This window comes from Medicago truncatula, chromosome 4 (assembly GCF_003473485.1).
Source record: "Medicago truncatula cultivar Jemalong A17 chromosome 4, MtrunA17r5.0-ANR, whole genome shotgun sequence".
In the NCBI taxonomy this organism is placed as follows: Eukaryota; Viridiplantae; Streptophyta; class Magnoliopsida; order Fabales; family Fabaceae; genus Medicago; species Medicago truncatula.
The window spans coordinates 42,972,334-42,986,387 of NC_053045.1; the positions used below are offsets into that span (position 1 = coordinate 42,972,334).

Consider the following 14,054-nt stretch of genomic DNA (forward strand, 5'->3'; position numbering starts at 1 on the left):
AATACAAAGATTTTTTTTTAATTATATAATTTATACTCAATTGCGCCCCTGAGCGCAACACGCTCAACCGTCTATATGCACGGGTATTCTGCTAGAGTATTTGATTGATCTATTGTAAAATCTTTATTAAATTTAGTATTATTTAATTATTTGACATAACTTTTTTGCCCCACTAATATTGTTGTGAGTCCAGATCGGCCCCTGCTTTCACCACTCCTAATTTAATTTATTCTACTTTACATTTATGATAAAGAAGAATGTACTAATACTTGACAAAGACACTCGAAACTATTTTTCTCTCTTTTTCATTTATACACTTTTCTTAATCTATGTGAAATGGTCAACTGACTCAGAAAAATTAGGACGGATGGAATATTGTATTGAAAAGTGAAATGAATCAATTTTGTTGGAACAATATTTTTTTGCAAATGACTCGCTTATTATAGAACGAAATGAGTAATTTCTATGTATAAATTTTGATGACTTTAATGTATCAAATTGTTGTAACCAAGTAGGTTCAATTCTCATGTTATAACCTTCCTATTTGATACGTGGCCTACTTTGATACGTCTTCCACATGCTCATGTTATAACCTTCCTATTTCTGGCGTGCCTTTGAGGAATATCAGATCCCTTTTAGGTAAACTCAATCTATCTTCTCTCCTGGTTTGTACTTTCTCTGCTCACAAAACCTATACACAGAGAAGTACATATCACAACACTATGGATACAAATATTATACTACTCTCACTGCAATCCCTTCCACTTACAATATGCTCCACCTTGTTGTTTCTCTTCCTTCTCTTTCGTCTACATAGAAGCCGGATGGCTTCAAAGACACCACCACCGCCGCCAGAAGCCAGCGGAGCATGGCCGTTAATTGGCCACCTCCACCTCTTAGGTGGGTCCCAACCACCTCACGTTACCTTAGGAAACTTAGCCGACAAATACGGACCCATCCTTCACCGTTCGTTTAGGTGTTCACAAAACCTTAGTTGTAAGCAGTTATGAAATGGTGAAACAATGTTTCACCGTAAATGACAAAACTTTTGCTTCACGTCCGAAATCTGCAGCCTTTGAAATTTTAGGGTATAACTTTTCCATGATAGGTTTCAGTCCTTATGGTTCTTATTGGCGTACAGTGCGTAAAATCGCCACCGTCCATGTCCTCTCAGCTCAACGGATAGATATGCTTAAACATGTAATGGAATCTGAGGTGGAAGAAGCTATGAAAGAGAGTTATTCATTTTGGTTGAAGATGAAGAGCGAGCAGGGTAACTCTGAAAGGGTATTTACGGAAATGAAAGAATGGTTTGCAGACATAGCGATTAACGTTGTTTTTAGGACAGTAATGGGAAAACGTTTTGATGGTGATGAGGAAGAGAATCAAAGGATAAGAAACATGGATGTGCTGCTTTCCACCATTGATGAAGATTTAGATGTTCGTGATCAGGGACAATATAGCGAAATGGTATAGTTGGAAGCATTTTACCATTGTGTTGCAGAGTTGAACACAGGACACACACATCATTCAATAGACGCATACCACTCGGCTAACCATGAAACTGGTGTGGCAACTGCCACACCATGGTCGTGATGCTGATACTATAATCAAAGTTACTTGTATGGTACGTCACTTGCCACCTTTGTCGGCTCTTTCAGTTATTAAAACACTTCTATGTTTTTTAATTGGTTGTCATTTTGATGAATTTGCATATGAATTTTAAAGATTTAAATCAATGATTTTATTTTGATACGAACTTTTAATGTTCAAATCTATGATCCTTCCTTCATACAAAAATTGTGTGAAAAGGGATAAATGACGAAATTGTTATTTAAAATTAATGGTCAAAAGACAATAAGTATAATTTTGCATTTTTATTACTATCCTAATGTTTTAGGAGAAAGGAGCTATCATAATAATTTAAACCAACAATTAAATAAAGTTTGATGAATGTTTGGTATCCCCTATGATAAGAAAAATCAATTATGAATGAATTGATTTTTAGCATGTTTGGAATCACGTTAGTTTTTCCAAAAGCGCATTTACACAATGTAGTGAATTTTAGAAGCTCGTAATATGAGCTTTTGCGTTAATGCTTGGTTTTGTGTGATTTTGGAAAAAACATGGATTACAACCGAATATCCAAATAGAGGCTTTGTAGATTGACTTTCATGATTGTTTGGTTTCACTTTTTAAGATTGTCAAAAGTGTAAAATTTTATTTGAAAGAATTTTTTTCTCGTAGAGTTGATTCTAGCTTAGACGAGAAATTGTGTAGTTTACAAATTCAAATATGATTTTTATACTCAAATTCATCTTTCAATTTAGTTTTATGAATACGTAGTCAAACATAAATCACATTATATAAAACTCACTTTTAACTAAAATTATTTTTATAAAATCAATTATTCAAAAACAATTTGTTCGATTAAATGTAAAATTATTTATGTATGTAAAAATAAAGTTTGATTTGAAGTCATCAAAAACCATAAATTAAAGATTCAAGTTACAATAATTATCACAGGCTCTCGTGAGCATAGCTCAGTTGGTAGGACAATGCATTATTATATGCAGGAGCCGAGGTTCGAACCCCAGATATCCCATTTATTTACTTTATAAAATGAATTCTAGCCACTAAGCTATCTGGAAAAAAAAAATTATCACTCGAGAATATTGAAACGTGTCTTCTTTTCATGGAAGGAACATATCTATTATCTATCCAAAAATCTAAATGGTTGTAAATCATTAGTTTTTTCGGCTAGCAAGACCTTTTGTTTTTTTTCAAATTTGTCTTTGCGCTTTGGATAGGATAGGATTCTGTCTGTCATGTTCTTTTCTAAACTTGGAAATAAAAAAAAAAATCATTTTTTAATTCATCTTTAAACAATAAAATTTAAGAACATTGTATATTTTCTTTAAAAACATATGGTTTTAACAATATTGATAAGTATTTTAAAACTCCCAAATAAATACATTTTATTTAATTCAAATATAGACTGCTAAAATTGCTTAATATTTTTTTAAATGATAACAAAGGTCATTTTTAGCTTCTTTTTTTCCTTTCTAAATATCCTTTTAAATTATTTTAGATTAATCACTTGTGTCATTTTTATTGTATCTTATACATTTTTGAGATTGTATAGAATGCTTTTTCTTTTATTGACCAAAAATACAATTTCAACTCCGGTGATTATTGAACTATTTAATTTTTACTTTGCAATGTTTTATCCATTTTGAGCATTACACAAGAAGATGGAGATAAAAGAAAACAGTTGCATCATGTTCTCATAGATTATTTTGCAGGCATTAATTCTAGCGGCTACAGATACTACCGCAGGAACATTGACATGGTCACTATCTTTACTTCTTAACAATCCTGAAGTTCTAAACAAAGCCATTCAAGAATTAGATACACAAATTGGTATGGAAAATATGGCAATAAAATCAGATTTGGCAAAGTTGGAGTATCTCCAAGCCATTATCAAGGAAACATTGCGTTTGTACCCACCTGGACCACTCAATTTGCCTCATGAGTCTATTGAGGATTGTACCATTGGTGGATACCACGTGCCAGCTGGCACGTGTCTCCTAACCAACCTTTCAAAACTTCAACGAGATCCAATATTATATTCAGATCCGTTGGAGTTTCAACCAGAGAGATTTCACACAACACACAAGGATGTTGATGTCAAGGGCCAACATTTTGAGTTGATTCCATTTGGCGTGGGTAGAAGAATATGTCCTGGAATCTCATTTAGTCTTCAGTTGATGCAAATCACACTTGCTGCATTGTTGCATGGGTTTAACATAGTGACTCAAGATGGAGGACCAGTTAATATGGTTGAACACTGTAGACTGACCAATGTCAAAGCCTCTCCTTTACAAGTCATTCTTAATCCGCGTTTGTCAGCACATACTTTTGGTCAAAATTAATGCTTGATGAGTTGAAATTCTGATATGGGTGAGTTGTTTTTACTCTAGAATAATAGAATAATTAGTGTGAAATGTATACCTTTTTCGACAATAATTGATTTCAAATCTTATTTGAACTATTGAATATTAGACAAAATTTTATATAATATACACTACGAAAGGGTTAATTTCATTAAGGTTTGGCTCAGAAAATAGAGTTGTAAGTTTCAGTTAAATGATAATTGTTTTTAGAGTATTGTTATTTATCTAAAGAGTTTTTATCAAGAATTATCGTTTCCCTTGGTAATGCGGTATTTTAGCTGCATCTTTCTAACCGGTGTTTGCATTTAGGCTCTGTTTGGATAACAAGAAACTAACGGAGCGGAACGGAATGGAGCGGAGTGGAACGGAATGGGATGGAACGGAGCGGAACAAAGGTTCCATCCTATTGTTTGGATATTTTACTACGGAATGGAACTAATTTTCCACTCCATTGTTTGGAAAGTGAATGGAACGGAATGATTTATAATTTTTTTATTCCATTTTTACCATTTACTTAAAAACATCACTATGTTGAATTCTCAACTCAATTCAATCAATACGTAGTTATTTTGACATTATTCATAAATAGCACAAAATAAACAAGTAAAGGAATAAACACAAGTAGCACCACAAATTAAGATAAGAACAAAACATTTTTAAATTTCGGTTCTGACATAATTTGCAACTACAGTATTTCTATTTGTCAGGTTAAATAAAACAATAATAATATAGGTTACGCGTTAAAATTCATCTATTTTCTAGCCTATGTAGGTTACATTAGTTGCAAATTACTATTCATCGTATTTTTATATATAATTCAATATCAATAGTTTTTAGATATAATTCAAAATCGATCTCAAAGAGGTTTATAAATAAGAAACCTATGTGTTTTTTCTTTTGTAATTGCTATAGTCAATTTTCGTGACACTTTAATAGGGAATGAGGAGTGGCTAATGAAATACAAATAGTAGGGATAAAAATGTAATTGGGTTATTAATGTGTTCCATTCCATTGGATACATCCTAATTTGGGAGGAATGGAAAATTGGATGAATGAGTGGTATTGGATGGAATGAGTTCCATCACATTCCATTCCATTCCATTACAATTTTGCAAAACCAAACAATGGAATCTGACTTTATTCCAACCCATTCCATTCCATTCCACCACTCTCCATCAATCCAAACATAGCCTTAATTGATTGATCTTGTGGAAATTTAAAGTAGGAACATTTACTTTTAATTTAGATATATATATATTATTTAGTAAATTTGATTAAGAATTAATTGAATGAGAATTATTATTTTTGGTTACAAATGAGAAGTATTATGGTTTAAAATGAATCGTACTTTCTGGTTGAATATATTTTTGTACTATTTGCGTGTTGCAAGTGTCAGAGTCGAATCCTCGATAACATCTACAATGAAGACCTCAATTTTTAATATTTAAACGGATCATATGTGTGTGCATCAATCATTTATAACTTTTTATTAGTAATATCTAATAAACATTCAATCCTTTCAACTCAACACTTCACACAAAGTTTTTAAACGGATCAATTAACCATCTTTCAATAATTCTATATCATTATATTTTAATATTGTAATATTAAAAAAATATGGATCCCATACAAAGAGAGAGTGATTCATGAATCACTTCTCCTCAATAGATACCTATTTTTTCGACTTCACAATGGGAGTGCTTGTTAGGTACTGAGACTTAAAGAACAAGACCCTCCATTGTGGATGGCCTAATAGTCTTATATTTCACTACTTCATTCTTGTTAGGTACTTGTTAGGTACCTATTCTTTTTATATTTCACTGACATGTCCGTCTTTCCGCTTTTTTATTGCGCGAACGTTTGAAAATTATGAACGGTGTTTTTTTTTATGAAATTTTAATTTTGATTAAAAGTAAAAATATAAATGTTTGTTGCTTTCGAATTATAACAAATCAAATTAACCATGAATATCTATTTCAATGAAACCAACGATATAAGAAAAAATATAATCTAAATTCTTTTTTTTTTCAATGACAACAACAACAATCTTTATTATAAAAAAAGTTGTTGTTTAAGGGTATAACTGGGATAAAGAAAGGACGATATTCCTATTGAGCAAAATCCATTTGACAGCCTCAAATTCTAGACAAAATTTTATGAGAAATTGATCCTTTCTACTTGTGTTGTAGACCTCTCGAACAAACGCGAGAGAAGTCTTGCGAAAATCAACATGTATAATAGTAGAATGTTTTGTCAGCAAGTTCAAAAAACCAAAATAATACTCTTGAATATGCATGTTACATTATTTGTAAATGACTATTATCTCTAAATTTAAGCATCTTTAAATTTCCATTCATCAAAAGCAACTTTATCTGTTGGTACATCATAGACACCGTCATTTCATAATTCCTTTCCTTTGACATAGATTCTCAAATGAAATTCCCAACTATGATAATTTACGCCAGTAAAGTAGACACAAAAATGATCTTTTTCTTTTTCTTAAGCCATGATATAGCAATTAGCAAACACGTCCTTAAAAAAAAAAAAATAGCAAACACGTGAACAATTTGTGAGCACACAATGGCAATCGAAGAACAAATAACAAGACACCACTAAATCACAATAAGATCAAACTAGAATACGACCAAATCGCAGATTGCCACAGGTAACTAGATTTTTTTTAAGTGGTAAAGAATGTCTTCACGTGAATTGTATTAAACGTAGGAACAGTTCCATAAAGAATGTTTTCTATATATATATATATATACATACATGCAGAGAAGCCAACATCTGAACAATCCTCCCTAAAAAAAAAATTTGAACATCACATTACAGGCTTACAGCTCTAACAATAATTTCTAACGCCAATTATGGATGTGATGAATAATTTGTTCTCACTATCAACATTGCCATTTACAATCTGCATTTTGTTGCTTCTCTTTGTTCTCTTTTCGCTACGTAGAAGCAATATTACTACGGGTGCAGCTTCAATGACACCACCACCCGAAGCTGCTGGCGCTTGGCCTTTAATCGGCCACCTCCACCTCTTAGGTGGTTCCCAACAACCTTATATCACCTTGGGAAACTTAGCCGACAAATACGGAGCCATCTTCACAGTGCGTTTAGGTGTTCATCGAACTTTAGTTGTTAGCAGTTGGGAAATTGCTAGACAGTGTTTCACTGTAAACGACAAAGCCTTTGCTTCTCGTCCCAAATCTATAGCCTTTGAAATCATGGGTTATAACTCTTCCATGTTTGGTATGAGTCCCTACGGTTCTTATTGGCGTACATTGCGTAAGATCGCCACTGTCCACGTCCTCTCAGCTCAACGAATAGATATGCTTAAACATGTTATGGAATCTGAGGTGAAGAAAGCTATGAAAGATAGTTACTCATTTTGGCTAAGGATGAAGAATGATGGTAACTCTGAAAGAGCTATTACGGAAATGAAAAAATGGTTTGGTGATATAGCGATGAACGTTATGTGTAGAACGGTAACGGGGAAAGTTTTTGATGGTGACGAAGAAGAGAATCAGAGGATTAGAAAATCCTTTAGGGACTTTTTCGATCTCAGCGGTTCATTTGTTATATCTGACATGTTGCGGTTTTTTAGATGGTTGGATTTGGATGGAAAACAGAAGCAGATGAAGAAAACGGCTAAAGAGTTAGATGATTTTGTTCAAGTTTGGCTCGATCAACACAAACGCAACAAGAAACCTGCCGGCACCAAACTTGACTTCATGGATGTGCTCCTTTCAACCGTTGATGATCAAGATATAGATGGTCGTGATGCTGACACCACAATCAAAGCAACTTGTCTGGTATGTTAGTTTACTCCCACCCAAAAACATAAAGCGAGTAATTGAATCCACTTCCACTTGTTTTTAACTGAAAAAACTCACTTTTTATCACAATTCAAACCACTTTTTGATTGCAGGGTAATTTTGTAAGTTTCATTTAATTAACTAAAAAAACAAAAATCTCTTTTCAATATCATGGATGTATTAAGCTAACAACTAATATAATTTCATACTAGTATTTTAATTTTTTTTAATTACCTAATTATACAAGAACAAGTTACGGTGCCTTTACTAGCAAGTTACTACAGCTGCCACTACTAGAGAAAATACACGAATATAGAGAAAATACCTCAATAGCTAAATCCAATTTTCAAACTATTCACAATAATTTTCAAAAGAAAAATGTTACATGAGCACCCTTTAACCATACACTCTATTGTACACCCCATGCATTAAGGATATTTTGGTAAATTCATCTCACAACCATATTTTTTCTTTCTTCTCCTCTCCCTTTTCCTTGCCACATGTCAGGATTTTGTGTGGGTGTAAGAGGTGTATTGCCACATGGAGTGTACATGTATCACCACTATTTTCAAAAATTCACGAGTATAGAGAAAATACCTCAATAGCTAAAGACCAATTTAGAAATCCTCCCTTAAAAATCTGGATTATGTTCTTGAAAGAAATTCTTTCCTAAAATCCTGCCATAAAATGAATAAGAACTTCCAGTAAACACACTAATTTGCATGAAATAACTTAGCAATATTCCAAAATCGAAAGAATGCAGCAAAGCAAATATAAGAGGTGACAAAATTCAATTTAGATGTACAAAATTGCAGCCAGGTGGATGATCAGATCTTAACTTCTACCATTATGATGGAATGTAATTTTCAAGCATATACACATGTTTCCTGTTTTATGACAAATAGGACAAACCCTGTACGATTCTATTAAAGAATGTGTACATGCTTTTACTTGAATGCTCAAACCATTTAAAACAAGAGAAATGATATTTGTACAACCATTTTGATACAACTTTTGTACAATATTCTCTCTCATATTCACATTATGTTTTTATTCTCTCTCTTCCTTTTTCTCTTTCTATTGTTTAGTTGTCTCAAAGGTTGTACTAAAATGATTGTCAAAATATCACTACTCTTAAAACAAATTCACTTTTATTTCTCCTTCCATGAGTTACTTCTCCTACCACTGACAAGTTACTTTTCCTTCTCATACAATGAGTTACTTCTACTAAAATTAAAGGGTTAATATATGTTTATCCTTCTGTAATATAAGCGACTTTTGGTTTAAAATTAAAGGGTTAATATATGAATATCCCTCTGTAATATAAGCGACTTTTGGTTTAACCCCTGTGGAAAAAAAATTGTAGATCCTCCCTTGTACTTTGAAGATTCCTTGATTTTGCCACTGATATCATCTGATTGTGCAAAATTGATAAGGTGGCGTGTTGATTTGTGTCTGACTATGTATAATTGCTTAGGTGGCTCGTTAACTTGACAAATTAATTATTTTTTACATGGTCCAAAATCAAAATATCTTTATATTACATGGTTTGAATCCAAATTTATTTTTTTACAGGAAGTAAACCAAAAGTCGTTCATATTACATAGTGTGAACATGCATTAACCCAAAATTAAATGATTAAGTAGGTGTTAATATAAAATAAAACAATTATATGATAAACAAACTACAAGTTGAACAACAATATTATTTGTCTCTAAATGTCTAAATGAAGCTAAATGGGATAAATTCGGTCACATTGAAACGATACGGTTTCTGGTGAGATGTAAACAATTCCGTTAAGTTATAGCTTTTAAACTTTCTAGAAAATAACTTTCAGGAATAGTTTATGGTACATGGTGCTAGTAGCGAGGTATGAGGTTGAAGGTAGGCGTATGAGGGATGGTCGGAGGTTAGGATTAGTTTGGTGGAATCAAATGGTAGGCTGGTCAGAGTTGCTAAGATGTTTTCTTTAGATTGGCAGTTAGGGGGAGAGATTTGGAAACGGCAGCGGAAAATTTGCAAGGGACAAAGAGATGTTGGGGGAATATTGTGTGCTTTTAACTAACATTTTTCTTTAGGTTGATGAGGAAGACATGTGGAGTTGGCATGCAACTCACACCTGAGAAAGGGTACACTGTTAATGGTGTGAATAAATTTTTGACGGCGGTGTAGCAACGTAATGAGATAAATTATATGAAATAATTGTTTACCTTTAAAAGTGTGTATCTTTGCTTTGAGGCCTTTGCGGAACCGTCCTCCTACAAAAGACAATCTAGTAAAGCGAAGCATTATCCAACCACATTTGAATGTTCGTGTTGGTGGTTGTGGTCTAGAGGATAATATGAATCATGTATTTATGGGTTGTGAGACTTTTTGTAGAGTTTGGGTGTTATTGCGACATTGGTTGGATATACATTCAATTAACCCCTCATATCTCACTCATCATATTGTGCAGTTTAGTATGTTAAGGGACTGTCTAAGAAACTAAAGTCTTCTTTGCATATTGTTTGCCTTGCGTATGTTTGGGTGATTTAGAAGGACATGAATTCCTGTTGTTTTCGACAAAAGGAATGATTGCTCATTTGGTCGACCAAGTTAAAATCTTATCATTTTCGTGGAGGAAAGCTCATAATTCTTTTTTACTTTTGACATACACCATTAGGGAGTTAATCATTTAATGCTTATGGGATTAACTACTTAATGGTGGTCTTTAGTTTGTTTGTTCATTGTGCGTTTTAAGGTAAAAACGTGTTTGTACTTTGTTGTCTTCCTTTGCACTACTTTGCTAGGGAGTCAGTTTGACGTATGTTTGGGTGATTTAGAAGGACATGAATTCCTGTTGTTTTCGACAAAAGGAATGATTGCTCATTTGGTCGACCAAGTTAAAATCTTATCATTTTCGTGGAGGAAAGCTCATAATTCTTTTTTACTTTTGACATACACCATTAGGGAGTTAATCATTTAATGCTTATGGGATTAACTACTTAATGGTGGTCTTTAGTTTGTTTGTTCATTGTGCAATTTGAGGTAAAAACGTGTTTGTACTTTGTTGTCTTCCTTTGCACTACTTTGCTAGGGAGTCAGTTTGACGTTAATTTTGTCTTTGTTGAAAATAATTATTGATTTATTTTTGTCAAAAAAAAAAAAAATCTCTTAACTTTTCTAATAATTATAACGAATGCTCTTTTAAATTTGTGGTAAATATCTTTCTTTTTTTTGTCAAGAGTAAATATCTTATTTAAATGATTTTAAATTAATTACCTGTGTGATTTTTATAATCTATTTTATATTTTAAAATACATTTTTTAAGATTCTTCATGAACCTTTTTTCTGTTCTTGACTTAAAATACAATTTCTACTTGGGTGAATTATACTCTGCTAAGGGGTTACAGCGAAAGATGAAGGTATAAACAACTGAACGTCCTAATAGATTTTTTTAGTTGCGACATTATAAATACTCAACTTTCAGTTATCTAAACTAGTTAATGAAATTGATAAAAGTGTTAAAATAAAAAATAATAATTATTGTAATATTTTGCAGGCACTAATTCTAGCAGGTACAGACACTACCGCAGCGACATTGACCTGGTCTGTTTCTTTACTTCTTAACAATCCTGAAGTTTTAAACAAAGCCATTCAAGAATTAGATACACAAATTGGTATGGAAAATATGGCAATAGAATCAGATTTTGCAAAGTTTGAATATCTCAAAGCCATTATCAAGGAAACATTGCGTCTGTACCCAGCCGCACCACTCGATGTGCCTCATGAGTCCATTGAAGATTGTACCGTTGGTGGATACCACGTGCCAGCCGGTACGCGTCTCATAACTAACCTTTCGAAACTTCAACGAGATCCAATGTTATATTCGGATCCGCATGAGTTTCGACCAGAGAGATTCCTTACAACGAACAAAGATGTCGATGTCAAGGGCCAACATTTTGAGTTGATTCCATTTGGTGCGGGTAGAAGAATATGTCCTGGAATCTCATTTAGTCTTCAGCTGATGCAAATAACACTTGCTACTTTATTGCATGGGTTTGACATTGTGACTAAAGATGGAGGACCAGTTGATATGGTTGAACAAAGCGGACTCACCACAATCAAAGCCTCTCCACTTGAAGTCATTCTTACTCCACGTTTGTCTACCGAAGCTTTTAGTCAAAATTAATGCTCTAGGTTAAGTCACAAAATTAATCTTCAACGTTGTGCCAATTAAATGCAAGTACAAGCATAGTTCTTGTTCTCCAATTTTTGCTATATTGCAGAATTTGATAGTAACTTTGTGGCTTTGGTGTACCGACCTTGGAAAACTTTGGTGCCTACAAAGTTGCATTTGATATGCAAGTGGCTCAATTTGTAGTTTGTAGGTATGGGGTGTGATTCAGTGAACAATTTCCTTTTCTTCATTTACAAGTGTAATTAAAAAGGAAAATAAATGCACGACACATACTGGACAGTTTAAAGGCTTTATGAAAAGTTGACACGTACCTATTCTTGCATTTCGTAGGCAAATTCTATCGTAACATTTAGCATAGCTCATTTTATAATAGACAAGAATGAATATCATCCCATTGATTTGGTTTTATCCTTCTTATTGAGCATTTATGCCCACAAGGTGTTTGTTCTTCTGCATGAACAGGAAAATATTTAATTGTTGTAGAATACAATTTGTTCATTTTAGCTGGCTTAAATAAACATGATGGTACCCGAATGTGTCTTTGGAAATACGAAAATGAATTGGAATTAGAATTAGCAATTAGGGTTGGAATAAGCCAGGCTGGCCTACAGGGGCCTACGGTCTGACCTGTTTTGGTCTGGCTTGTTTAGTAGATAGGCTTAGGTTTATGCTTTTTAAAAAGTCTCTTTAGTTAAATAGACCAGGCTTAGGCTTCCAGAAAAGCCTGTTAAGTCTAATAGGTCGGCCTATTAATACTTATTTATTAAAAAATATTTTTTATATTAAAATAATTGCGTACATTAAAAATATAAATATCTTGTTCTCTATCTATTAGTCCCTAAATAGACTTTGTTGTTATAGGCTTTTAAGTAGGCTTTAATCTAGTTAAAATTTACTTGTAGTTAAATAGGCTTTTAAGTAGGCTTTAGGACATGTTTAGCTTATTTAATAGGCCAAATGAACTATTTGATGACCTTAATATAAAGTAGGCCTATAATAGGCCACAGGCCAAGCTCAGGCTTGTAAATTTTTTTGTAGGCCAGGCTCAGGCCTATCAAAGTCTGGTCTGGCTCAGGCCTATTCCCACTCCTATTAGCAATAACAATTTTTCATATTAAATGGAATTCCCAATGAACTAAAACAAACTCAATATGTATCAAAATCGGCGACTCCAACTTGGCTATGATATATAGATAATTATAAATCATATCCCAAAATTTGAAAAATTAAAATATTCTCAAAAAATACTTCGACGTTTTCCTCTTCTTTAAAATTTGTTAATTAACCGTCTCATTTGGAGTACGAAAAATAATATCCAGCCAACAAGAACAAAAGAGACGTTTCAAGATCAACCCAAGCAAACGATGGAAACAAAATTAATCCAATAGACAATGACAAAAGAGACACTTTGTGATTCGTGTTTTTTGTGTTGCTTCCTTAGAGGAAAAAAAATGTGGGTTGCACTTAGTGCTTGGAGGAAATGGAAAGGCGATGTCAAAATTCAGAATTAGGCAGTGTTATATATGTTTTAGGAAATTGATTTGAAAGAAGTTTAACGATGTCAAAGGGATGGGAGGTTAGTGCTAATTAAGAAAATAGAGGGGTGTTAGGTACATTTACTGTTTTGGACCGGTCAGAAGGTGAATACTACGATGACACGTGGATAGGAAGTCCTCCGGATCATGGCATATCGCCTAAGTGTGCACGTTGTGCACACCACCTTACTTAAGCATGCCTATGTGCATCGTACGTCGTACATGTGGCCTCCAACGGCTCCCTGATGAGCAGGGCCGTCCCTGAGGAGGTGCAAACAGCTCTATATAGCTGGGCCTCTCCAATTTTGGGGCCTAAAATATATTTTTTTATATATATAATGCCCTGAAACTATAATATATAGACATAGCATCGTAGCTATATTAGCATTGTATGCGTGCCCCATTGCTAAATCCTTGTGGTATTATGCAGAGTGGCTTTGGTTCTACACCTAGGAGATGACAGTTTTTTCATTTTTTTTTTCTTTTCTTCCAATGATATGATCTCTTTTGTGCCTAATTTTTTTCTTGTTTATTTAGAGCACTCTTAATTTTTTTGCAT

General features: G+C 33.3%; 1 protein-coding gene and 1 pseudogene across 1 annotated transcript; both read left to right on the plus strand.

The window, feature by feature from the left end:
• The first annotated feature begins 574 nt into the window (after nt 1-574).
• LOC25493096 (xanthotoxin 5-hydroxylase CYP82C4-like) lies at nt 575-4,443 on the plus strand (annotated as a pseudogene).
• Nucleotides 4,444-6,744: 2,301 nt separating this feature from the next.
• On the plus strand, nt 6,745-12,282 carry LOC25493098 (cytochrome P450 CYP82D47). Its single transcript, XM_024781687.2, has 2 exons — nt 6,745-7,777; nt 11,322-12,282. Exons 1-2 carry the CDS (start codon nt 6,827-6,829, stop codon nt 11,949-11,951), a joined length of 1,581 nt encoding a protein of 526 aa, XP_024637455.1. The 5' UTR covers nt 6,745-6,826; the 3' UTR covers nt 11,952-12,282.
• The last annotated feature ends 1,772 nt before the right edge of the window (nt 12,283-14,054 follow it).